Here is a 27721-nt window from a genome sequence, read left to right as displayed (position 1 = left end):
CCCTACAAAGTACAAAGCAAAATTTATACCAAAAAAAAAAATATAATTCTAATTTCCACTAATTCAAAAATAATTTGTAAAAATAATTTTTTTTTTTTTTGAAATTTCAAAAATAAATTCATATTTTAAATAATCTCCTTGGAGAAGGAGAAAAAGACATGAGAAATTTTCAATGTAACTTTTTAACCTTTAGCTATATGTAAAACTTAAGGAAAACTTCATACAACTTTCTCAAAATCTTCTTTAAGTGTACAAAGTGTATAAAGTTTTAAAATTTAAGAGACTTTTCGTGTTATATAAGAATTATCTACTATTTCTTTTTATCTTCTATTTTTTCTTTTTTCTTTCTTTTTTTTTTTTTTTTTTTTGAACCAGAATTTTCTGAAAGACGCGACATTTGAATGTTTGTTACGATATATAAAAATTCAAAAGGACTTTCTTTTTTTCTCGGGGAGAGAAATCTTTTTGGAGCATGAACAGAGTATGTAGAACGAAACAAAATATAGTTTTAGTAGTAAAGGCCGGACTAATACGCCGTTAGGAATCCACCCTCGAGCAAAAACCTCGGTCGTAAAACATCTTCGTCCGACGGTTCTCTACATCTCATTTTTTTTACGCCCGTCGCGAAATAAGCTTCTCTGGTTTATATATACGTATATATTGTATAAATGGACATATTTCAAAAAAAAAAAAAATCTTTCACTTTACTATATGATTATCAAAGTAAATTTAATAAAATTTAAATCAATCATTGTTTCGTAGAAAATAAATGTTCTTGAACTTTTTTTTAAAAAAAAAATTATTTACCAATTTTAGAAACAATTAATAATTCGTTAAAATAATTAAAACTACATTAAAAAAAATTTAGTACTATTTTGAAAATAATAAATATTTTTAAAAAATTAAATAAAAAATATAGTAGTGAATTAAGTTTTTTTATAATTCAATTGCTTATATACCATAAAAAATGTAATTTATATAAAGAAATTTAAAAAAAAATAATGACAGTATTGATTTTTTTAATTATATCTAAAGTTTTTTTTCTTTTTTTTCATTAAAAAGAACGATGCACATTCTATAAAACAATGATTGTCGATACAACTACCAGGTTCTTTTTAATCAATGAACGTGTAATTCAATTTTCAATTAGTAAAAAAGAACCAGTAGTGTAATTAATGAAAATGTGTTCCAAGAAAATAATTTTAATTAACTAGACTAATTAATTCATTTCCAGAACACATAATATTTAAAATTTTCATAAAATCAAAAAATGGATAAAAAAAAGAGAATAAAAGTAAAATTTCAAAATACGAAATACTTAATTACTCTCATCTATATATATATATTTAATATTTTTTCAATTTTTTTAAACGAAAGATTTTCGTTTTTAATATTAAATTACTCTATTTTGCCCCCTTTTTTTTTTTCTTTAAAGATGTGTGTAATTTTTTAATTAATCACAAACATAGTTTGTGTCATGATAAATTATTATCCACATGAAAATTATTGTGTTACGACGCAAATATAATTATTATGATCGATAAAAGACGCACTCACCGATTAGGAACATTATACACTGCATCGTAAAATGATGATCCTGAAATTTACGCCAGACTTTATATTTATTTTACATCTGCAAAGAAAAAAAAGGAATATTATTATTATTATTATTATTATTATTATTATTATTTAATCAGAAATAATTTCACAATATTGTATTTCAAATTATAACTAGATACGCAGCTAATTGTTAAATATTATACGGTAACTTCATTATAATATATACATGAAACTGGAGTGAGCTTTTGATTTCAAAAATTGATATTTTAATTTTAATCATTAGAATAATAATTGTATTTAATACATAATAATTATTGTAATTACTAAAAATTATTAAAATTATAAGTAAAAATAATAATAATCATAATTTTTAAATTTTACATTTATAATATAATTAATAATAATTTAAATTTTTTTATTTAAATAAATAGAATAAGTTGAAATCCCATTTTTCGAGATAAATGAAAATTGAATGTTGCTTTTTCTTTTTTCAATTAATTAAGATAATTGAAACAATTTATATATATATATTTTTTGAAAATTCAAATTCTAAATAGAAATTTTCTAGAAAAAAATAAATCGTTTTTTATTTTCATTATTTACAATTTTTTTTTTTCTAGAAAAAAAATTTGTTTCGCAAAATCTACTAACTTTATAATTCAAAAAGTTCAATTTTCCCCAAAAAACAAGATTTAAATTCAAAAATTCTACTTTTTATAGTCAAAATAATTTTAATAGTAATAAATAATTTTTAATAGTTTCTAGAAGTTGAATATTTTTTTTTTTTTGCTAAAGAAGTGAATAATATTCGAAAGTCAAATATTTCTAAAAATTTTACAATTTTAAATTATTAATAAAAAAAAAATATTCAAAATTAAATCTCAAAAATTTCGAAATTAATTATTTTCCTTCAAAAATTCTATTTCACGATTTTGAATTTTATTTAAATTTAATTACATTGCATTCCATGTTCGTAAAACGAAAAATTCTAAAAATTCTAAAAAATTCCAAAATCCCAAAATTATTCAAAAACTTTGGAAATTAAAAAATTCCCTCATTCAATTTCATTCGAAATTCTTTTTTTTTTGTCCTAAAATAATTTCCTCAACTATTTGACTAAAATAATAATATTAAAAAAAAATAATTACTTTTTCCTAAAATTTTTCCACCCAAGGTAATGCGTTTTTACTCAATCTAAGTTTATAACGAAATGACGAAAAGTTTCTCGCATGAAAAAGCAAGAAAATCATTCTTTATCTCTTTCTCTTTTTTTTTCCTCCTAGGAAAGAATTACATTCTATAATCAAGATTATAGTCGAAAAGAAAATAAAATAAAAGTTGAGATCAAATTCACAGCTAATTTCAAGCTCTGAACTTATCAAATTTTATTAGCCCTTTCTCTCTGTTCAATTAAGATTCTTTTTTTTTTTTTTTTGGAAGAAATTCCTTAAATTATCCAATAAAATTTGTCGAAAACGATTTAACTCTCGTTTCCGGTTGCAAAAAAAAAAAAAAAAAAAAAAAAAATGAAGAAGCGTTATCTTGAATCATCGCCAAATTTTTCGAAACCTTTTAACACGCGAGGAGACAAGAGGGCGAGAAAGAGAGAGAGAGAGAGGTGTGCGCGTGTTAGGAGGGTGTCCTTCGTTGGAATAGAGACCAATGTTCTCCGGGTAAGGAGTACGATATGAATGGGCAGAGCCGGGCCGTGTCTCGGGACAAGTGCGCGCGCCTTCGAAAATCAAAATCAATGTAGTCTGTCCGCTCGCTCGGTTTGCCTCGGATTGCCCACGCCCTAGTCCACGCTCATACCTTCGAGCCCGAGCGGCACAAATTTGCGCCTCCAGTCCGGTCACTGCCTCGTTCTTGTTTTTCTCTTTCCCTCTCTCGATCTTCCTCATTATAGCCGCTTCGTTTTTTTGTTTTCAAATTCCGTGCTCGCAAAAATTTATTTAAAATAAATAAGGTGACCTAGTGGACTTACAAAAAAAAAAAAATAAATAAAAAAATTAAATTAACTACAAAAATCAAGGGCGCAAACGAGAGATAAAAAAGAGAGAAAAAAAAATAAAGAACAGAAGAGAAAACAATTGTTTATCGTGATGAAATCATCTGCGTGCCAGTTCGACTCTCCCTTGAGAATAACCTCTGCGTCGAGAGAGAGATGAACGTCTAAAACACGTGAGTGTTGACTTGTAGTGATTCTTTGATTACAATCTTGAATGCTTTCATTTTCATTTTACTTTTTCTCTTTGTCAATTCATAAAAGTGATGACGTGAATTTATTTTTCTCTATTTTTTTCTTTTTTTTTTTTTTTTAAAAAAGCAACTTTGTGTGTGTTTGATATATATTTTTCCGCGCCCGTTAATGGACACTTCCGAGATTGTAACTTACCCTCCGGAAACCGCCTTCAACGAGTCTTAATGCATCGAAGAGAAGAAAAAAAAACGTGATTTCCTTTTCTGTGTTTAAGATGGGGTTTTCTTTTTTTCCTATACGAAATTCTTTGCTGGGAAATGGATGAAATTTCTCTTTTTCTCATCGTCTCTCTGTATCTCCAATGTTTACAAATTGAATGATCAGCTTTCTTTTTCCCCGTGTTGTTGTCTTTGATCGATTCCAAAATATTGCCTAAAAAAAGAGACTAGTAAATCATAAATGCAAAAAAAAAATATATATTCAAAACCATTTTTGATTTACTCATTTTATTACTTTTTCATAAATAAATTCGAAAAAAGGAATAATTTAAATTGATAATAAAGAAGGCTATAAATAAAGTCTAAATAAATAAACTAGTAAATAATAATAAATTTTTACAAAAAATTAATTTTGAAATATAGAAAAATAATAAAATTTTAAATGAATAAAATTAGTAAAAAAATAATAAATAAATAATAAAAAATAATAAATATAAAAAGAAATAATTAACTTATATTTTAATAAACATTGACTCCTGCTTCATTTGTTTGCTATTTTTATTTACATTTAAATATTCATTTGTCTTACTCCCTTTTTTTTCATTTATCGTTTTTATTTATCCATTCCCTTTCTCATTTTATTTATTTACCCCTTCGATATTTTTATACATTTATTCCCGTTTACATTTATTTTCCCTTTATTTGACTTATTTACTTTTTCTATTTTTGTTTAAACATGTGTTCTGATTTTTCAAATTTTTTTCCAATTTGTGTAATGAACTTTCTATTTTTTATTTTCCAATAATGAAAATTTAAATATTAAATTATTAGGTAATATTATTATTATTATTTTCCACTTTTTTAAATAAAACATTAATTATTGAATCATAAATTGACACGAAAAAAAAGAATTTCCTTTTATTATTAAACAATAAAAATGTAAATTAATCGAATTTGATTAAAAATTGTTTTTAAATTTATTAAAAGTTAATTGATTTAAATTACTAATTTAATTAAACGAGAAATGAAAAATTAAATTTGATTAGAAACGAATTTTTTTAAATAAGAATTTATTGATAAATGTGAATATTTGTCAATCTTTTTTTTGTTCTTTGAAAATTTGTAAATATTCTCAAAGAATTTACTAAAGGGAAGTAGAAAAGTTAAAAGAGCTTTTTTTTTTTTATTCGCATACAACTAATCAAAATTTAATTTAACTTTAAGTTACTTTACAAGTAAAACTGCATTCATTATCTTAACTTTTCAAAGTTTCCATTACAGTTAGTGTATTTTATTTGGAGTTTTACAAAACAGACAGCTCTAACTTTTCGTCTTTATTTTTATTTTTTTTTTTCGTTTGTTTTGTTTCAAGAACAACAGAGCCTCGTCTTTTTTTTTTACTCTTTTTTTTCAGTGAACAATCCTTTTTAAAAGATATTTAATGAGTTAAAACTAAAATAAATAAAAAAAAAATGATTTTTAAAATAAAATTAAAAATAAAACTAAAATAATAGAAATGAAAAAGAAATTAACAAAAAAAAGGAATAAATGAGAATTTAATAGAAATGAAAATTATTTTAGTAAATAACAAAATTCAGCTAATTTTGCAAATTTAAAAATTATTAAATTTGCCAAATTATAAAGAAAAAAAATAATTAGTAAACTGAGAAAAGATAATAAAATTTTTTAAAAAAATAACAATTTATATAAAATTTTTCTAATCGACTCTAAATGTCGTGTAACTTTTGTTCTGAATAACTTGAACTAAAAAAAAAAAAAAATGGCTATTGTTATTGGCAGGTGTTTCGCTTAAACTACAAAGAACGTGGAATCTCAAGTATAAAGTGAGCATTATATCCAAAAACAATGAAAGTCGTTTATTCCCTCGTGCTCCGAATTCTGAAAAGAATTGGACACTTTTAATTTAACTTTCCTCATTTTTCAAGCCACTAATGAAGAGAGCTAATTTTCCGACTATTCCTCTCTTTCTCCCTCTTTTAACGTTCCTTTTTTTTGTAATTTTTTTTTTTTATTTTTACGTTGAACACATTCCGTTCGTTTCTCTTTAATAAAAAAAAAAACTTTTCAAACAAAACAGACTAGTTTATTTTTTTTATGCCAAGTTTTTGATTTTTCAAAATTTACCGATTTTAATGATGAGATATATTTTTTAATAATAATTTTCTCTTAATTTGTCATTTTCCTTTCATTTGTTTTGTTAATTGAATTTTTATTTTCGAATTTTCTGCGAATATAGAGAGCTTTGAATAAAAAAATAAAAAAATAAAATAAAGACAGATAAGAGTTTCACTCTAATGGAATAAGAAACACGATAAAAAGAATTTATAAAACATGGACTAGGCCAGCTGCCTCACTCGAATTTTCAAATAGATTCTCTCGTGACTTTAAACTTTAAAAAGCTACGATGCAAGCACCTAAAACTTGAGAATCGAATTATTGATATCGTGTGATCCGGAAGTTGTTTGCCGGAGTTTTGACTAATTTATTATTCCGCTTCCTTAAATATTAGAATTTACAAATTGATAAATACAATTTTTTTTTAATATATTAATTTGCGAATTTAGCAACTATTTTTTCTCATCGTTTAAGCAAAAAAAAAAAAAAATTCAAATTTACTTTAGAATGTTCAATTTTGATGAAAGTAGCAATTCTTTTTTTTGTTTTTGAACAAATATAGAAATAGGGAAAAAGAAAAAAAAAATTTCCATTAACCAAATGATTTGCTACGCAAAAGAAAAACGGATAAAATTTCTCTTGCGTATCGAAATTTAGTGTTGAATTTTTTTTTTTCAATTAACAGAATTTCCATTTAGAGAATTTTGGATCGAATTTAAGCCGTTGAAAAAAAAATTCGCTTTCGTTGCATTACATTATAAATCAAAATCGGTATTTTTAATTCTTAATCAATTTACTTACATGATAAATATTTTCCTTATTACTATTTTTATTATTATTATTATTGCAGCTAAATAGAAATTCTGTTAAATAAAAATTAAAAAGTAAAAAAATTCGCTTATTAAAAAAGTCTACCTTTAAAAAACTCCTCGAAATCGCAATTCCAAATAATAGTTAATAAATTTTATACTTACAGAATGATTGGTGATAATTTCAAATAATTATACTTGCAATTTAGTGATACTTTCAAGCGACAGTAGTTTCACAAGTAATTACAGTTCCAAAATGGTAATATGAAGTAATGGTAATTTTAATTATTATCCGGTAATTCAATGGCAATGAAAATCGACTTGAAGAAAGACCAAAAGAAAATACTTTTCTGCACTTTTGTTAATTTCTGAAAATAAAAATTCAGTTAATTTTATTTTATTAAAAATTAAATTAATTTATTTAGATAAATTAATACTATTTGTCAAAATTTGTTTATTTAATTTGACAAAAAACAAAAATCGAGCAATTTTTTGAAATAAATATTCTCTGAAAATTATCGTGTGTGCAAATTTGAAATTGTCAACGTGTTAGGTGATCGTGTGTCACGTTCGTCGCGTGTTATTCATCTTTGAAACTCCGAGTACCACTTATTCAATGACACTTCATGAATTATTAAAGCAATCGATCTCGAATGTCCAGTATTGTGAGCAATATGATTTGCCATTTGGACGCCGAAAATGTTCCCCTTCGCGCCTCATTCGCCACGATATAGTCGCGTGTATATATATGTATACAAATATTTGAAAATACGAAGCGAAATAAAATTTTCTTTTTTTCACCGGTTCATGAAAAATTGTGCAAGCGGAGACGAAAAATTCCACTTTGGAAAATAAAGTTGCAATGTAGGCCAAATTTTTTTTTTCTTTTTGCGCACACTTTTTTTTTTTAAAAGCAAGATAAACGCCGTTTCATAGTATTTCAGTTTTCAAAATGAGCATTATTTTCTATAAATTTGGAATTTTAAAAATATTTCTTTTACTTGGAAATACTTTTTGAATTACATTTTAATTTACTTTTTTTTTACAATTAAAAATCTATTTTTGTAAAAAAAAAAATCGAAAGAACAATTTTCCCATGACTAAAAACTAAAAATAAAACATGATTTCACAAAAAGAGCTTAATAGTGTTTATTTATCGTTGTTGCATGTTAAATAGAAAAAGACTATTTTTAAAATGAGAACACATTTATGGAAAAGGGCAAATAACTTTTGTCATTGTTTAAATAAGTATGAAAACTGATTGAAACAAATCTTTTGAAATTGAAAAGGGCTTGTACGTCAACGAGAGAATAATATAATATGCGAGATGCATTTATAATGTGTAGAATATATATACATGTGTGTTTATAAATGTATGTCGTTTCTGATTTATTCGCAATTGCGCGTATAGATGCAAGAGAGAAAGAGAGTAGGAACTTATGTAGGACAATATAACATGCAAAGCTCGCATGTTATTTTCACAACAAAAGCTATGTGTATCGGAAAATTATTTTTACTGTGAAAGTGATGCACATAAAGTGCAAGGCCTTGTAAATAGCTAGTTGAGTAATCAGGTAGCTGGTCATTTTACACTCTCACGGTTTATTTATACAACAACAAAAAAAAAAGAAGAAGAAAAAAGAAAAGGAAGAAAAAAAGAAGAAACAGATTTTTCTCTAAACAGTTTAGTTTCCTCCTCTATTCTCAAAATTTGGAAATTCTGAATTTATATTTTATTTTTTTTCTAAAAAAAATTCTCTGTTTCAATTTCAGAAAAATTTCAAAAAAAAAAAAAATTTATATTATCTTTAGTATAAAATTAAATTTAAATTAAAAATTATTTTCCTATAATTTTTTCAAATATAGATTTTCTGTATTCTTTTTTTTAATTTAATCGAAAATTCTCTAATTACAAGAAATTGAAATAAACAATATTTAACAAAAACGAAATTTTAGGGGAAACAAAAAATCATATTCCCCTGGGGGCTGAAAATGTAAATGGAAAAGCAATATATCAAAATTTGTATTATTTTATGTCGATATTTGGGAGAAATTATTTTATGAATTTTGCTGCAAAACAATGATTAAAGGAGAAAAGTTAATTAATTAAAAGATTCAATTTAAAAAAAAAAAATGAAAATATTTCGTTTTCAAATAAATATAGTAATAAAAATAATAAAAATTAGAATTCTAAATAAAATTCCAGTTCCTTTGATAAAATTGAAAAAGAAAATATTTTTTTTGCCCCAATTTAAGTTCCTGCGAAGCAAATTATTTAATGTGATCTAAATGATAAAATTAAAATCTAAATAAAATTATATTTTTTAAAATGGAATTGAAATTATTTTACTATATAGATGTATGAAAAAAACTTGAAAAAAACGGAGAGAGAAAAAAAAATATGTATACATAAAATGGGTCGTGAAACTCGGCAAAAGCAAATTCATGTTTCCATAAGGTTATTGATGTTATGAAATTCTATAACGAATTTAATTGAAGTCCCTCTATTCAATGCCTGCCGCGAACAATTAATTGAAGTTAATAAACGAATAATAACCGTCAGTTTTATTTCAAAAAAAAAATATATATATATACATATATATATATATATATATATATTCGCAACAAAAAATTTTCATGTGAAACATTTCAGAAATTGATACAATATTTATGATAAGCTAATTGTAGAATTCATTTTTCCTCTACATTTTATATAATCAATTTTTCTTTTCAAAACGAAATTTATATTTCAAAAATATATTTTGCATACTAATAATTATATTAATTTTTAATATTAATTATTTAAATATTGTTTTCCTTAAAAAAATTCTAACATTTCTCTTTTGAATATTTTTCATATAAAATTTATTTACAAGGAAAAAATTAATAAAATATTTTTAAAATAAAAAATTATAAGAATAATCACAATTCTAAATTTTTTATAAATTGTAAATTAAAATCAATATTGTTTTTAATTTCAAAATAATAAAAAAAAAAAAAAAAAAAATTCAGTATAAAATGAATTGAATTAACAAAGAAAAAAAATTATAATAATATAAATGGAAAAATAAAAATTGAAAGAGGTCATTATACCTTGAATTACGGAAGCGTATGAGTCCGAATCGATATTTTACATAATTCCATGTGTCTTTTTCAGATTTTTCACAATTTATATAAATGAAAAGTTCCGCATGAGCCCGTCAAGTTTATTCCACGAACACGTACATCAATCCTGCGAAAAAAAATACAAATTAATAAAAATACGAATATAATAATAAAATTTCAAAAAAATAACAAAACTAGTAAAATATAAATTGAAATAAAATAAACAATTAGAATAAAATAATTAAAATAAAATAATTAAAATAAAAAATTAAAATAAAAAATTAAAATAAATGAAATATAAAAAATAAATAAATTCGTAAAGTACACACGAAATAAAAGTAGAAAAATGTAAATTAGTAAAAAAAAAATCGGTATCTAGTTAATTTGTTTTAAAAAAAAATAAAAGAAAACAAAATTAATAATAAAATTGTTAAAGACAAAAGAAACATATTGAATATTAGAGAAATTATGAAAGAATTGGATGAGAGGAAGAAAAAAAAAAGGACGTTTGAAATATATATGTAATAATGTCGGGACCGGAAGGAGAACAACTCTGCATTGCACACGCCTCGCAGTAGAACACATCGCGTTGAGTCGGGCAGTAGTGAAGAGACTAGCCTTGTCAGACGTCAGTGCTTTCAGTAGTAATTCCCCTGCTCGGTCAGACTATAACGTTTCGAAATAAGTTAGACAGGATTAAAACTACCATATTATACTGTCAACATTTTCCAAGGTAGCCAGATTTAATTGAAAAATTCTTCTCTTTTTTATTATATATTTAAAAACAATATATTTTTTTTCATTATTTCAATAATTAATTTAATTATATATTAATGCTTTGAATAGTTGAAAAAAAAAATATTCCACTCTGAATATATTTTTATATTTCATTGTTTAAATAATATTATTCTTTTATAATAATTAATTATAATTAATTTTGTTAAGAATAAAATTTATTTTTAACTCGATGGTATTTTAATAATAAATTAATTAATAAAATTATTTTTATTATTATTGGTATTATTATTGGTATTATTATTTTTGTTTTTTTCTATTATTTTACGATTCTTACTATTTTAAAAATTATTACCTATAATTATTTCTTATAATTTTTTAATAACTTTTTGATTTTTCTACTAAAATTTTTTTAAAATTGTAAAAATTTATAAACTATTTTTACATTTTTTAATTAAATATATAAATTAAAGAAACCATTTTTTTCTAATTATATTCATTAATTAACTAAAATAATTGTCCTTTTAAAATTTTACTGCTCATAAAAAACCTATTAACGAAAATTATTTTTATTTTTATTATTAATAATAATTTATAATTAGAATTAGAAAAAAAAAATTTCTATTTTAATTTACAGTTAATTAAAAATAAAAAAATAGTTTATAAGTTTTTTAGAAAAAAAATTGTAAACTTTTTGTATAGAAATTAGAAAAAGGAGAAAAAATTGAATCTAATCGAAAAGTAATTAAAAAAATTATACAAAAATAATTATAATAATTAGATATTTTGTAAATTTTGATTAAATAAATAAATTATAATAATTATAAAAATAGTAGCAATTGTAGAATAATAATAATAGAAAAAAGCAATAATAATAATAATAATAATAATAATAATTGAATAATTGTAAAAAATGTAATAATTGAAAAATAATAATTATCATATATATTATTATTTAATAATAAAAAATAGTACGTGAAAAATATTAATAATTTAAGAATAAAGAAAAATAAATAATAACAATTGTCAATTAATTAATCAAAAAAAAAAAAAAAGAATTACTATTTATTCAAAATTTGCCATTGTTTCAGATTTACATTATTAAATTCTAATTCTCGAGTTTTCAGTTGGACAATTTTCATTTTGCCGCGACAATTTATAAAAAAAAGTAAAATTCAATGTTTTAAGGTTTCTCGGAATTCGCATTTGGGAAAAGTTTTGAAAACAGCATTAAACCGTCTAGAAATGGAAGGGGGATGAAGTGCAATTAAATAGTTTCTGAATTTTCGCGTGTTGATATTTGGGGAGAAGAAGAGAAGTTTTGTCGTTTTAAAAGGCCCAGTCATGATACGTATATATACATATATATAGAAAAGAGTATAGCACAGCTGCAACTTTATACATGCGCAATTTAAATTCTACAAGAGCTGAGAATTTTGTGAATACCAGCCAAACACGTGCGGTTTTTGTGTAAAATTTAAATTCGAGAACATATTGGTAAGCTACTGTATATATATATATGTATATATACGGAAAAAATAGAGAAAAAAATTTTTTTTTTGCTGAATTGCTCTTTTGAACATGACATCATGAATATTGTCGTGTATTTGAATTTATTGAATTTCCTTTATATCCCTATAGCATTAATATACAAATTTTATAACCGCAAGCAACAGATATTTTTTTTGCATATTTCTTATTTTTTTTATTATTTATCCTTTCATTTTTATTCATTTTTTTTTTAAATTTTTTGTAAGATATTTAAAATGGAATAAAAAGTCTTTTTTAATAGCAGTAATAATAAAATATAAAAAAATAAAATTTTAAAATCATAAAACATTATTATTTTCACATTTATTAATTCTGATCGTAAAAATAATTAATAAAATAATATAGTAATAAAGAAAATTGATTGTAAAAAAAATATTTGTGTTATTAAATGAATGTAAAAATATTCAAAATAAGTTAAAATGTATAAAAAAATTAATAACCTTCCTCTCTGGATAATTAATTTTGTAAATAAATAAAATATATTTTCCAAAACAAAAAATATATCCTTTTGTAAGATGGAATATTTAATTTTCAACTCTAAAAGAAAAAAGAAAGCAATTTTTTAATTAAACATTGAAAATGCTTTCAATTTTCAAAAACCTATATCGAAAATCGTTTCAATTTGCATAGCTTTTATATTTCACTTTTTGCCAGGAGAATGGCATTCAAATTTAAATGACTTTTAAAAAGCCTTTGAAGTTAGAGCTAATTTTTAGATTAATGACCCCTACTAAAAAAAAAATATATATATATATTTTTTTTTAAACTAGAATTCGAGAAAAAAAATTAATTATTAAATAAGGGAAAAAGAGACAGAATATTCAATAAACTCTATATAATTCTTAAATATAGATTTTACTCGATAATAAAAATTTAATCTCCTTATAGAGTTCTACTTGTAACAAAATTTAAACACAAATAATTTAAATCTCATGAAATTCTAATACATCGTCTAATAATCCAAAATAATTTAATAGTTTAATAATTTAGAAACAAAAAATTATTGTAAATTCAAAAAAATATTTAAAAAAAAGAACTAAAAAATTAAATTAAAATTAATTATCAACAAAATTTTAATTAAAAAAATGTATTTTATAAAAATACATAAAAATAATATATAATACTAATAATAATTATCATTTTAAAAATGTAATAATAATAATAATTATTATTATTATTATAAAATTATGAATAATTTTAATGAAGAAAAAAAAATTGGTTCAAAAAATGTAGAAATATTCTAATTAAACGAACAATGATAATGTGGGCTATTATATTTACCTTATATAGCGAGGTGTTTTGAATTTGAAGCTCAAACGGTTTTCAATGCAACTCAACCTGTCATGAGAATACAACTCGCTCTCGCTCTCGCTCTCTCTTTCTCTTTCTCTATTTATGCATACAGTGCAACACTGTTAGATCACACCCTCTATTATTCGATATCAGCAACTCCAACTAGAAAACCGATTGATTGAGAATAGCGGGCAGCAAACGCAAGTTTCCTGCTTTACATTTCTACATAACAAGAAGCGCCTCAAATGGTAATTCAATGCCAGGAGAAAATGTCACCTGGAAATGGAAAACGACCGATAACATATACCGCGGAAACGAATTTCGCAAGCTTCTCTGTTACAAAACTTTTCAATGCTTTCACAACTCGTATACATATAAACAGTTCTCATTTCTATATTACGTATATAAATATATATACATGTAGCTAAATATATATAACGTTTAATTAAAAACTTTTCTAATTAATAGGTTTTTCGAATTGTGATATAGATTCCATAAAAGTTTAAGATCTCATTAACAAAATTTACACCATTAGTTGAAAAAAGAATTTAGAAAAAAAATTCACAAATTTCATTTAATTTTTAATTCTAATTAAATAATTATTGTAAAACTTTGTAAAAATATACAATTGAGAAAAAAATAAATCTAATAGTAAAAAAAAATTAAAAATTTCCAAACAAATTCATTTGTAAAAATAATAAACACAAAATACGTAATTTTTTTCTATTTTTAAAATAACTAAATAAATAACTAATAAATTAGCCAAATAATAATAATAATAATAGTAAAAAAAAATTAAAATTTCCAAACAAATTCATTTGTAAAAATAATAAACACAAAATTCGCAATTTTTTTCTATTTTTAAAATTACTAAATAAATAACTAATAAATTAGTCAAATAATAATAATAATAATAATAATAATAATAATAGTAAAAAAAAAATAAAATTTACAAAACAATTTCATTAAATCTATTTTATCAAATTTCTGAAACATTCGCCATGCAATTAAAATGAATTTCAATTTTGAGGTTATGTTGAAAGCTACTCACGTATTTTGGAGAAATACCAGCTCATTCAAATGCTTTATGCTCACCAATTTTGTGATTTACGTATATATGTGATACAAAGTTGAGTCAACTTGATTTCGAAAAGTTTTGATTACTCAATTTAATCATTCCACTTTGATTGGATTGACGTCCGACTTTTTTTTTTTTTTTGATCCTTTATAACCCTTGTTCCATGTAAATTAACTACAGCGTTTTTTTTTCTCAAATAAAGTCCCCAAATGTGTTTGTTTTATTTTTAGAGGCCTCCATTCTTAATTAAATCCTTTCACGATTTATCTCATAAAAAAAATGAAGACAAAAAAAAGCTTTGGAACAAGGTAGCAATAATACCAGGATTTACATTGTAATTCGCTGATCAAAAACGACGATTATTTACACTCTATTAACACTTGTTCGATACAATTTGATACGATTGACTGGATTGCTTAATTGATTATTGATTACACACACTTTTACTATAAGAACAATTGGGGAGAAAAAAAACAAACACACAAAAAGCTCTCGTTTTCCGTTAAATGACGCCATTTTGTTTCTGCTTGTTGCATTGCATGATGGGTAAAGGAGAATTCAAAAAATATATCGATATATCGATACAGTTTAACCAATCTAAGGAAATAAAATTTTATTTCAAAGAAGTTTAAAAACAAATTTTTATAAATAAATAGAATTAATAATTAATAATTAATAATTAGTCATTAATAATTAGTAATATTAAAATTTTGTTTAATATTGAAACAAATTGCTGTGGAGAAAAAAAGTTTTTAAATATTCGTTAATATTTTCGATATATACAAGTTCTACCAACATTTGAAAAGAGTAAAAACTGTGTATAACCTGTATAACTGTCAAATTTTGTCGACTAGTGCAAATATTTTTATCATTTTAATTAATTGAAATAGAATAAATATGAATTAATAAATATATCCACTAGGAAATTAGTTTATCGAGAGTGGAATTTAATAAAAGGATATAAAAGTTATCAAAATAAAATCTGTATTTTGAACCGGCACTTTAAATTCTAACCTCACTTTTTAAAAATTAATTTCGTTATTGAATCAATGCAATTTAAACAAAATAATTTATTTATTAGTGGTAAAAAATAAATAAATTTGAAAGTTAAAAAGTATGGTGTAAATAAATTATTTTTCATTCTCAAGAGAACATAATGACACACGATATTAAAAGAATATAAATTGAATAACAGAATATATATATTTTTTTTTTGTTAATTTTAGAAGCTGAAAGGACCATGCACTTTTTTTAGAGGGATGTCAACGTTGCCCTTTCAGCGCAAAATGCATGCAGCTGTTACATCTCAAATGCATCAACATGAGTATGAGACCTTAAAATGTGGAATTATGGAGTTGCAAAATTACTGAGTACGTCATTTAAAATTCACACTATTCATTATAAATTTTAATGTTAAAAAAAAAAAAATTCACTTTCTCATAAGGCTAATTTTAAAGTCACGATTTTTAATTAAATTTTTCTCAATAATTTATTAATAACAAAAATTATTTTTTAAATTTAATTAAAAATATCTTTTTTTTTTAAATTGCGCGCATTTTACAAAAATGATAGTTTAATCGTTTACAAGAAGTTGTCTCTATTTTTTTTTTTTTTTTGAGGGGGGAGAGAGAAAAAAAAACTTCTTGAAGTCTTGAAAACAAGTGTTGACAAAAACATACAAACTTCTCTTGAGATGAGTCTCAAAACTTGCGGTGAGTTTGCACTGGAGCATATAAACATTTTTCTTTACAACGATGCTGATGAGTAGAAACAGCTTCTCACAAACTGCAGACCCAAATAAAAGATGCATCACACTTTTTCACATTACACACCAACTTCTTCTACTGGAATTAACTTTTGATAATCTCCACTCCTGATGAAAAAGATTCTTTGCAAAGTTATTTTCTCGCAATCTTCAACTTGTATTTCTTTTTTTTTTGTATTATAAAAATTTATAATTACAATCCCGATTATCAAAAAAAAAAAAAAAAAAAGAAAATAATTCAAATAATGAGAAAAAGGAGAATTATAAAATGGAAAAGTTTAATCAACTTATTTTTCTGTTTTAGTTTTTTTTTTTCTATTTCGAAACTCGTAACTGGAATTCCACCATTTTTTACGCAAGTTCAGTCTCAAGGGAAAATTAAATTAACAGCGAGAGTAATTGGAGTTTCGTTTTGGCATAAATGAATGGCTTCGAGCAATATTTACGCTGTTTAGGTTGTGCTGGACATTTGCACTTTATATATTTGAAGTTTTTGATAAATATATATGAGCGAGAAAATATATTTTGTGAAGAGAGAACATTTTTTTTCAAATATTCGTGAGAGAATGAGAAAGAATTGAAAAATAGAGGATGAAAGAGACTATATAGGAAAACTTTCGTCACGTTTTCCTGAACAAATAGAGAGTCCACACCCAAGTTGGCAATGCTTACAAAAGAGACAAGTGCGGTCAACACAAATACACAATTGAACACAAAGCTGTATATATATATATATATATATATTATTGTGAATATATTAATTTTACGAAAATTACGATAACCAACCTGTGAACAAATATTCAGAGTACAAGTTTCTTGTTTAACATTCAAACATTATACATATGTGTTGAATATATCCAAGGAATATTAGTTCGCTTACATTACTAGCCTCAACAAGTATAATTAAGCTCTGAATAATTGAATAGTTCCCTAATTGAATAAACAAATTGTATATCTATATATAGATAAATTCGAGAGTTGGCAAATTGAAAATCAAACAGTGATAATCTCCGGGAAATTGAAATTTTCATAACTAAACGAATTACAGTTCATTTTTTTTTTCGTTTAAATAATTTTATTTTATTTCAAATTCGATTTAACAATTTTGCTAAATAAAAAAATTGAAAATTTAATTACAAAAATTCTTGTAATTCAATTAATTGAAATTGCTAAAAAAAAATAATCGATTTTATAACAATTCTGCTAAATTCAGGAAATTGAAAATTTGATTATTAGAAAAATTCTAGTAATTCAATTGAAAATCCATTGAAATAAAAATTATTTAATAAAATTGAAACTTCGCTAAATAAAAATATGATTTTAGAAAAATTATATTAAATGAAAATTCATTTAAACATAAATTCGTTTAAGTGAAATTTCAATTAAATGAAATTTAGATCGAAATTTGAAATAAATATTCATTACGTCAGAAGAAAATTCAGTTAAATAATTCAATATATGGAATTGCTATTAAAACAGAAATTGAATGAAATTAAGAATTTGCGGCGTATTAAAAATTCTGATAAATGAAAATTAAAAAAAAAAACAATGTTCGTAGTTAAATGGAAATTAATTTTCAGAAAAATTCTAATAAATGAAAATTTGGCTCTATTAAAATTCGGTTAATTAAAAATTCGATTTGTCGAAAATTCGTTTAAATATAGAAATTAGAGAGAAAGGAAAATTTAATTAAATGGAAATTCAATTACAATGAAAATTTAGTTAAGATGTCAAAAATTATATTTAATAAAATCTTGACTAAAATGAAATGATGAAAAATGGAAATTTTTATAAATAAGAATTATCCCAAGAAAATTCAGTTTGATAAAAATTCTGATAAATGAAAATTTTCCATCATTAAAAATTCTAGTAAATGAAAATTCAGTTTGATAAAAATTCTGATAAATGAAAATTTTCCATCATTAAAAATTCTAGTAAATGAAAATTGAGTATGATAAAAATTCTGATAAATGAAAATTTTCGATGATTAAAAATTCTAGTAAATGAAAATTGAGTTAAATAAAAATTTAATTTAATATTTAAGTTTCGCTAATTGAAAATTCGGTTCGATAACAAAATTTCTACTTATTGAAAATTTAATTCCATAAAAATTCTATTAAACATGTTTGTAAAAATTCGTTCATTAAAAAATCTTTTTTTTTTTTAATAGAAATTCATCTAAATAAAAATTTACACTAAATAAATAAGTGATAATGTAAAATTTGTTTAAATATAAATTTGGTTTAATGGAAATTATATTAAATTAAAAATCTATTCTATTTTAATTTTTGTAAATAAAAATGTAGTAGAATAATAAAGAAATTAATAATAAATAAAAATTCAAATAATTAAAAAAGTTTCATTAAAAAATGTGAGGAAATAAAAATTCATTTAAATAAAAATTTAATTCTATGATCATTTTTCTAATTGAAAATTCGATTTGATAAAAATTCTTGTGGAAATAAATTTTAATTAGAAATTCGAAAGACTGTAAATAAAAGTTTTAAATGAAAATTCATTTTTAAAATAGAAATTCGGTTTGAAAAAATAGAAATTCATTTTCCCTTGAATAGAATTGAATATAAAGTGAATAAATAATTTTTGAATGAATCACTATTGAAAATTCGTGAAAAATTACTTTTTTCTAAATATTTAGTTGTATCTGTTTTTCAAAATCAGTTGAACTTTGAAAAAGAAAGGAAAAAAGAAATGAACTTTCGAATTTCTCCCAAAGTTTTTCGCGTATAAATCGGTTCTTCTCATTCCATTTCTTTTTCGCGGAGAAATTTATCACTTGTTATTCGAAAAATTTCCTAGAATTCTCTTAAAGAGTTCTACTTTTTCTCTCTCTCTTTCTAACCTTCTAGCGAGAGAGAAAAATTTTCCCCGCATATTCCAATTTCATGAATAAGAAAATGAAATTTTCACTGCAAATGATGATTTTTATGTTCCAGAGCCGCTAAAAAATTGTTTTTTAATTTAATTTTTTTAAACAAAAAAAAAAAAAGTGGAATTAAAATAAATTTTTTAGGAGGTCCGGAACAAAAATCATTTGATAAGACAGCATTTAAATATTCTTTTTTTTTCATTTCAGAATCGATGCTCCTGTCGACAAGAACAAACGTCGTGGGATGTAGTTGACGTTGCTCTTTTTTTTTTTAAGAACGAGAAAACGACAGTAAGACAACTGGAGGGGTTTGTTGAGGCTGAGGCGGAGGAGGAAGACGAGGACGAGGCGAAAAAGGGGGTTTGGGGGGCGGGTGGGGGTTATGATGGGGGTGTGGGCAGGGTTGATATGTGAGTAAAAAAAAGAAAGAAAGAAAAGAGAGAGAGAGATAGAGAAAAAGAGGTAACGAGGGAGGGGAAATTGGTATGATAAAGAAAGCCGGGGTCACGACAGAACATGAACGTAACATTAGTGACTCAGACCCTGAGCAATGAGAGTTTCAATATCAGCGCAGTAAATCCTGAATCGGGGAACTCGCATTACTCGCCAGTGGGTAAAACATTGCTGGTCATTGTTGCAACATTTCTAAGTCTTGTCACTGTTGTTGGAAATATAATGGTGATGATATCATTTAAAATTGATAAACAATTACAAACAATTTCCAACTATTTTCTATTTAGCTTAGCAGTGGCGGATTTTGCTATTGGATTATTTTCAATGCCATTATTCACTGTTTATAATGTACTTGGATATTGGCCATTAGGACCACATATATGCGATACATGGCTTGCACTTGATTATCTCGCGAGTAACGCCTCAGTACTCAATCTTCTTATCATCAGCTTTGATAGATATTTCTCAGTCACTAGGCCACTTACTTATCGTGCCAAGAGAACCACCTATAAGGCTGGCATCATGATTGGTGAGAATTATCCAATAATTTTTCTTTCTTTTCTTTTTTTGCTCTCCTTTTTTTTTATCATTTTTTTTTTTTTTTTCAAGATCTTATCCTTCTTCTTGGTGAGAGGGGAAAAATATCGATATATACAAGTCATCTTGAATGACTTTTTTTATGCAAATTTTTAACTATTTAGTTTTTTTTATTTTTCCAAATTTTTGCAGAATTGTAAATTAATTTAATTTGAAATTTGTTTTTTAATTTTTATTTAAATTTTTTTTGCAGAATTCTTGTATTTTTGAATTTAAATCAAATATTTTAAAATGAAAAACAAGAAAGGGGAAAAATATCTATATATACAAGTCACGGGTTTTTATTTCTAAATTTTGATTCTTGAAATTTAATTATTAAAAAAAAAGAAAGAATTTATTTTCCTGATTGATCTTGAAAGACTTTTTTTATGAAAATTTTTAGTTTTTTTTATTCTTATTTCAATTTTTGCAGAATTGTAAATTAAATTAATTTAATTTGAAATTTGTTTTTTAATTTTTTATTTAAAAAATTTATTTGATTCAAATAATCGGTTACTTCATTATTATCAAATAACAGACCTGAAATTGTTATGAATTTTTTTTTTCAGTCATGGAAAACCTGGAAATATCAGGGAATTTTATTAAATTTCGTTCTGGAAATTTTTCATCTAATTGAAAACTAATAATTTTAATTTTAATTATTTACAGAATAAATAAGGAGCATTATTTCGATTATTTTCATTCAAAATTTAGAATAATTTTTTTTTGGATTTTACATTAACAACACTTATGAAAAATACACTGATCATGTAAATGTTAATTTTCAAAAATTAATAACCCAAATAATTTAAATTAAATTATAAAAAATAAACATTTTTTTTCGCAATGTAGAATCTAAAAAAAAAATTGTTGCAATCAAATTTTGAATTGAAAATAATCCAAAGAATGACTCTTAATTTAATTGATATTTTTTTTTTGTCGTAACTAGCTCTAAAAATATATCAAGACAATTTTTTATTTGAGTTTGTAATTTTTTTTTGAAAAATGGTCTGAAAAACTTGGAAGAGTCATGGAATTTTGAAATTAATGTTTTGTGTGTTAATATTTACTTGAACCAATAAATTTTTAAAACTAAATAATTGAAATAAATAAACTATTTGAAATAATTTCCTGTATTTTTGAAACAAATACCATTTAATTGACTTAAATAATAATTATTTAGTTTATGTAAATATTTATTTGATAATAATAACCGATTATTATTTGAATAAAAAACATTTTTTTTTCAGTGTACAACAAAATTTCGATATTTTTTCTAAAATCAAAAAGAAAGATTTCGATATGATTTAAAATAAATTCAACAATTTTGATTTAAAAAAAAAATTCTATTTTTCTCCCATTTTTCTGCTATTTAGTTCTATATTTTTCTCCTAATTTCCGTTGTATTTAGTTTTGTCATCTTTATTTTTACAGGCGTTATTTTTAGGTTTCATGTCTATATGAAAATTTCGTTGCTTTGGTTTCCGGCTGAGTTTTTATTGAGACTACAATTAATTTTTCTATTTTAAAAATAAAAGAAATCAATATTCAAAAAAAAAAAAGGAAACGAAATTCAATTAAAAAACAAAAAACTTTCGCATCACGTGGAATAATATTTTGTTGAATAGTCAACAGAAAACTAACATTTTCAAATATCGAAAAAAGAAAAGAAAAAAAAAATTTTATTAAAAGTGTATTTTTTTCGGGTAATAGTAATTCCATACTATTAAACTTGAATAATTTCAATCAGATATCCTCATCATTAAACTTGAATATATATATATAACGTTTTCAGCTCTTACAGTTGTGTATCAAAGTTTGATAATATTCATTGTTAGTTTTCGTGCTATTCAATTTCAGCAATATTCACGTGAGTGGACTTTAAACGCTTTCAGTTGAAGTTGTATATATATATATATATATATATATATATATATATATATATATATATATATATTCCGTACCATCAAACTATCGTATCGCAATATGTGTAAATAGTTAAGCTATTTTAATTGAAATTGAGTGTTTCCATTTACCAAGTAACTCAACTTTAACACTTCCGGTGCCCAAAGTCTTCCGATCTCAACAAACTCACCCAACGACACTTTCAAATTTCAAATTGCTTAAATACTTTCCAATTTTCCATCGAATTTAATCTTAATATTTATAAATAACTTTTCTCAATTTTTTCTGTTTTACAAAATACAAAATCGAATTTTTTTTTATATAATTTCCACTGAAAGCTCGAATTATTTTCAAAAAAATATGATTTTTAGTTGTAAGAAATTTTTCTTCTAAATTTAACAGTTTTTATATTTTTCTCTATTTTTGTTTTTTCTCTTTTCAATTTTTCAGCTTGTGCCTGGGGAATATCGCTTTTACTATGGCCACCGTGGATTTATGCGTGGCCATATATTGAGGGCCAACGAACAGTTCAAGGAAACGAATGTTATATACAATTTCTTGAGACAAATCATTATATTACATTTGGCACGGCAATTGCCGCTTTTTATATACCAGTGAGCGTCATGATTTTTCTTTATTGGCGCATATGGCGTGAAACTGAAAAACGTCAAAAGGACTTACCGAATTTACAAGCCGGAAATCAGGACGCGAGTAAAAGAAGTAATTCCAGGTATCTATTTTCTCCTTTTGTCAGCGCGCGCGCGATTATTCTTCTTTCTTTTATAAAGGAAATCCCAATTTTTATTGCGAATATTTTCAATTTTTTATCTGAAAATGAATAATAAAAAAAAAAATTTATAAAAAACAGTAATAAAAATTAAAAAAATAATTTATAAAAAACAATAATATAAATTAAAAAAATAATAGTAATTATAATATTAATTAATAATAATAAAAATAATAAAACAAAATGAAATGAACTTTTTTTTTGAAGGTATATAAATTAACGCCGGTAATTTTGAAAGATCAACTTTTACATTAAAAATATCAATTTTTATGCCCCACAGCGATGAGGCCTTAGATCTGGATGAATGCAGGAGGCCGAGAAGTGAGTCAAGTACAGGCGCAGATGAACTTAATACTCACTTCGCTGTTTCTTATCTGGATAGGCATTATCCTCAACATAAAATGGTCAGTAATTTTCTTTCTTTTTTTTTTTTTATTTCTTTCCTTCTTTTTTTTATATAAAAAAATACTCTATTATTCATATTAAATTCAAACAATTTATCCGCAATATTTTAATCTTATTATTATAAAACTTGTAATCGTTTCGGATATTTTCATTTTTCACATAATCCTATTATAAATTGTCTCGCACACAAAAACCAAAAGCTGAGATTAAACATGAAAAAAATATGCCAATAAATTTTTTATTTCATTCGTTTAAATTATATTTTTAAAAAATCGGAATTAGATTTTTTTTGTAAATTAATTCCCCTTGATAGAATTTTTGTCTATTTTTGAAAATTATTATATAATAATAAAATGCTTGGTCTGTCCTTCTGTTCTAACTTGAAGTTGGCCTTTTCTGATTTCACGTGTTTTTTTGAATAGTAATCTTATGACGTGTCAAATTTTGACAATTCTTTTTCTCATTTTTGCCAAAGTTGTATAATTGTGTTTCCAAATTTCGGAATAAGTTTCTTTAAAATTACAAATTTAAAAATTCAATTCACGAAGCTGAAGTATACAACGTTTACCAACGAAATTTTTTTTAAAGTTGTATATTCATTCAAAAATTCTATACAAATACAACAAATTTATGATGAGAAAAAAGATGCGCCAGGAAATTTCGTACAAGATAGTAATTTGAAAAAAATTTACTTTTAAAAATTAATTTTTAAGGTACCAGGGACCAACAAATACCTATTAAATATTAATTATAAAAACATAGGCCTCGAATCAACTTAAAGACACAAAAAAGTCGTTTTAGTCGATTTATATTCCAAAAAAAAGTGGATTTGTTTTTTATTTAAACAAAAATATTTTACAGATTTTTAAATAAAAAATTTTTTTTTTAATAATAATCCTTTTCGAAGGGTTAAAGTTGAAATTTTTAGAAATAATTAAATTTCAAAAGATATTGTTAATTTTCAAACAATTATTTAATTTTACAAAACTAAAAATAATTTATCAAACAATTTTTGGAAAACATTTTTTAAATTTAATTGAATTTTCAAAGATTTAAAATTGAGATTGTTGAAATTAATTGAAACTTTAAGTGTTTTGTATAATTAAAATTTTAGATGATTTCACTAAAAATTTATTAGAAAATGCGGACAAAATACAATAATTTGAAAATCATTTTTAATTGAAAAATAGTTTCAGATAGTTGAATTTTCAAAGAATATTATTAAAATAGTTAAAAATAATTTAATTTCCTTAGAGTTATAATTGAAATTATTAAATTTAAAAAAAAAAAAAATTCTCGATGGAAAATCTTATAAATAATTAAATTTTAGATGTTTTTAAATTCAAATTATTGAAAATTCAATTAATTTAGAATTCAAATTTTTGACAATAATTAAATTTTATTTGATTTTAAATTTGGAAAATAATAAAATTTCAGTTCATTTTGAATTGAAAATTTTGGGAAATAATTGAATTTTAATTGAAATTTTGGATAATAATTTAATTTAAGTTCATTTTTGATTGAAAATTTAAATAATTAATTTTGAATAGAAATTTTAGAAAATAATTGAACTTTATTTCATTTTAAATTGAAAACTGGGTAAATAATTAAATTTTAAATTGAAAATTTTTGATTTTGAATTAAAATTTCGGGTAATAATTGAATTTTAGTTTATTTTGAATTGAAATTTTTAAAAAATAATTCAATTTTATTGTGATATTTTTTTTTTAATTATAAATAATTGTTAAATTTCATAAAAATTTTAATTGAAAAATAATTTTGATATACATAATTGAATTTGAATTTTCGATGGAAAATCTTAGAAATAATTAAATTTTAGATGTTTTTAAATTCAAATTATTGAAAATTCAATTAATTTTGAATTCAAATTTTTGAGAATAATGAAATTTTATTTGATATTAAATTTGGAAAATAATTAAATTTCAGTTCATTTTGAATTGAAAATTTTGGGAAATAATTGAATTTAAATTGAAATTTTGGATAATAATTTAATTTAAGCTCATTTTTGATGCAAAACTTAGATAATTAATTTTGAATAGAAATTTTAGAAAATAATTGAATTTTATTTCATTTTAAATTGAAAACTTGGTAAATAATTAAATTTTAAATTGAAAATTTTGGATAATTATTGGATTTTTAATTGATTTTAAATTAAAATTTCGGGTAATAATGTTTATTTTGAATTGAAATTTTTAAAAAATAATGCAATTTTATTGTGATATATTTTTTTTAAATTATAAACAATTGTTAAATTTCATAAAAATTTTAATTGAAAAATAATTTTGATATAATTGAATTTGTGATGTATTTCATTAAAATTATTAAAAATAATTAATTTAGTGAAGAATCATTTTAGTTCAAAATTTGTTAAATAATTGAATTGAAGAAGATCTGAAGAAGATCTAGATTTTATACTAAAAAAATATATTTTATTTACATTTTTTTTCAAATGTAAAAAAAAATGTTGCATTTTATTAAAATATGTCGATAAAAATCGTATTTTTGAAAAAAGTCGTATAATCCGAGGCCTGTAAACATATAATTTTCATTATTATCATTTAATATGTAATAATATTCTAATAAATTAAATTATTATTGATAATATTAATCTTTAATTTCTTTATAATAAACAATTAAATACTCAATTTGGCGCGCGTTTAACTTTTCTAGTTTATTTAATAAAATATTAAATTTCAAATTTGTTGTTTAAAAATAAATATCCCCTTAAACAAGATTAATTTCGATAGACTGAAATTTTATTGGTTCCAATTAAATTTTGAAATTTTTATTGAAATTGAGAAAATCAGGAAAGAAATTTGACTTTGTTACAGAAGCATCGGCCATTTTCGTGGACGTGGTTAAAAATGTGGTGTGTCGCGTGGTGGCACAGTGGCCGAGAGGATGAGGATGACGAGGACGATATTGGCGGACCAGAAAGCAGTAAAGCTGGCTGCGAGGAAACCCTTACGCCAATTTCCGCCGAAACACCAATAACAGCAACGGAATCACGTTGCCCGTCTCTCAGTGTCATTCAAGCAACGAGTTTGCCTCTCGACAAAGTCACTGCCACTGCCGTTGAACTTAATTCCGATTATAAAACAACTACAAGAACCGCCGGCAACGATTCGGTATGCTTCACTTTTTTTTTTCTATATATCAATTTTATTTTCCAAAATTTGACAAAATTTTATTTTTCCTTTTCTTTAGTCTCTATTTTATTTTCAAAAAATTTACCATTTTTTCCTCCTTTTGTTCTGAATTCAACAAAATATTCAATTGTTTTTAAAATTCTTTTAAAAAAGACAGCGAAAAAAAATATATTTACCCCTTTTGTTTCGATGAGAGAAAATTTGACCTATTAACCCAGTTTGTGTTTGATTTGTAAACACATTGTGCCTTTCTTTATTATCCACACACACATATATATATATATATAGTGTGATTTGAAAAAAGAGATGTTTAACTATATCAGGGTGATTCTTCTTTTTGGGCTGAAATTTCACCCCAATGACAAGAGAGACTACTTTATTTTGATGGATTGTGTTAAAGATATAATAAGGAAAATATATTGAAAGCCTCCCCCCCCCGTCTTTCACGACATTCTGTATTTTTTAAGCCTTCTCAACTTATTCGCTTATAAATATAAATTACAATTTCCTAATGTATAGGCTCACACCGGAAATTTGACAAAAAAACAAAAAAAAAAAACTTTTCCTTAAAATAGAAATCAAAAATTTTTCTTTTTTTTTAGACGAAATAAAAAAAAAATTTAATGTCTTTTTTCTCCAATCATTAGAATTAAAATCACTGGCAGTTTATAAAATAAAATCATTTCAGTTTTGTAATAATCTTTATTGAGAGGTTTATTATTATATGTCACTTTTGAAAAGAAGTTTTAAATTGAATTTGTATTTTGCTTTGAAAATTGTCAGCGCCAACTGCTATATAAAGTCTGGTGAAGGATAATGTACGATAGAAGATAAATTAGATAGGATGAAGATACGTATATAAAAAAAAAGTAGGACATACACGGTTAAAGTGAAGAAAATAAACTGGGATCAAGTCAAGAGGAACATGAAGAACAGTGAAATTACAGGGCAAAAAAAAAAAAAAAAAAAAAAAAAAAAAAAAAAAAAAAAAAAGATGAATAAAGTAGAAAAACGGATAAAAGTATTCTGATGATGTGAATGCTATTTTCCCCATTTTTCTCTCTTTCTCTTTCTCTCTCTCTCTCTCT

General features: G+C 23.3%; 1 protein-coding gene and 1 long non-coding RNA gene across 3 annotated transcripts in view; one reads left to right on the top strand and one right to left on the bottom strand.

Annotated features, from left to right (window-relative positions):
• Positions 1 to 1434: 1434 nt before the first annotated feature.
• Positions 1435 to 15271, bottom strand: LOC127285285 (uncharacterized). Its single transcript, XR_007843584.1, has 6 exons — positions 14659 to 15271; positions 13596 to 13883; positions 10017 to 10155; positions 7089 to 7291; positions 3956 to 4192; positions 1435 to 1633 (listed from the first exon to the last, which is right to left on the bottom strand). It is a non-coding gene; the product is annotated as an uncharacterized LOC127285285 (long non-coding RNA).
• Positions 3303 to 27721, top strand: part of LOC127285280 (muscarinic acetylcholine receptor DM1) — a 27844-nt gene continuing 3425 nt past the window's right edge. The window contains exons 1-6 of one of the 2 annotated variants that reach the window (XM_051311210.1): positions 3303 to 3741; positions 15912 to 16055; positions 19545 to 20319; positions 22722 to 23001; positions 23339 to 23462; positions 26316 to 26612. In XM_051311210.1, coding sequence (XP_051167167.1) covers positions 19854 to 20319; positions 22722 to 23001; positions 23339 to 23462; positions 26316 to 26612 — 1167 coding nt within the window. In that variant the 5' untranslated portion in view covers positions 3303 to 3741; positions 15912 to 16055; positions 19545 to 19853. The remainder of the gene's footprint in view (positions 3742 to 15911; positions 16056 to 19544; positions 20320 to 22721; positions 23002 to 23338; positions 23463 to 26315; positions 26613 to 27721) is intronic. The other variant, XM_051311211.1, reaches the window with a different exon arrangement.

The sequence above is a fragment of the Leptopilina boulardi genome, unplaced genomic scaffold (assembly GCF_019393585.1).
Source record: "Leptopilina boulardi isolate dan_hultmark-lab unplaced genomic scaffold, ZJU_Lbou_2.1 LbouV2_330, whole genome shotgun sequence".
NCBI lineage: Eukaryota > Metazoa > Arthropoda > Insecta > Hymenoptera > Figitidae > Leptopilina > Leptopilina boulardi.
The sequence above is the reverse complement of the archived record's forward strand: the minus strand, read 5'-3'. Positions and strand labels throughout refer to the sequence as shown.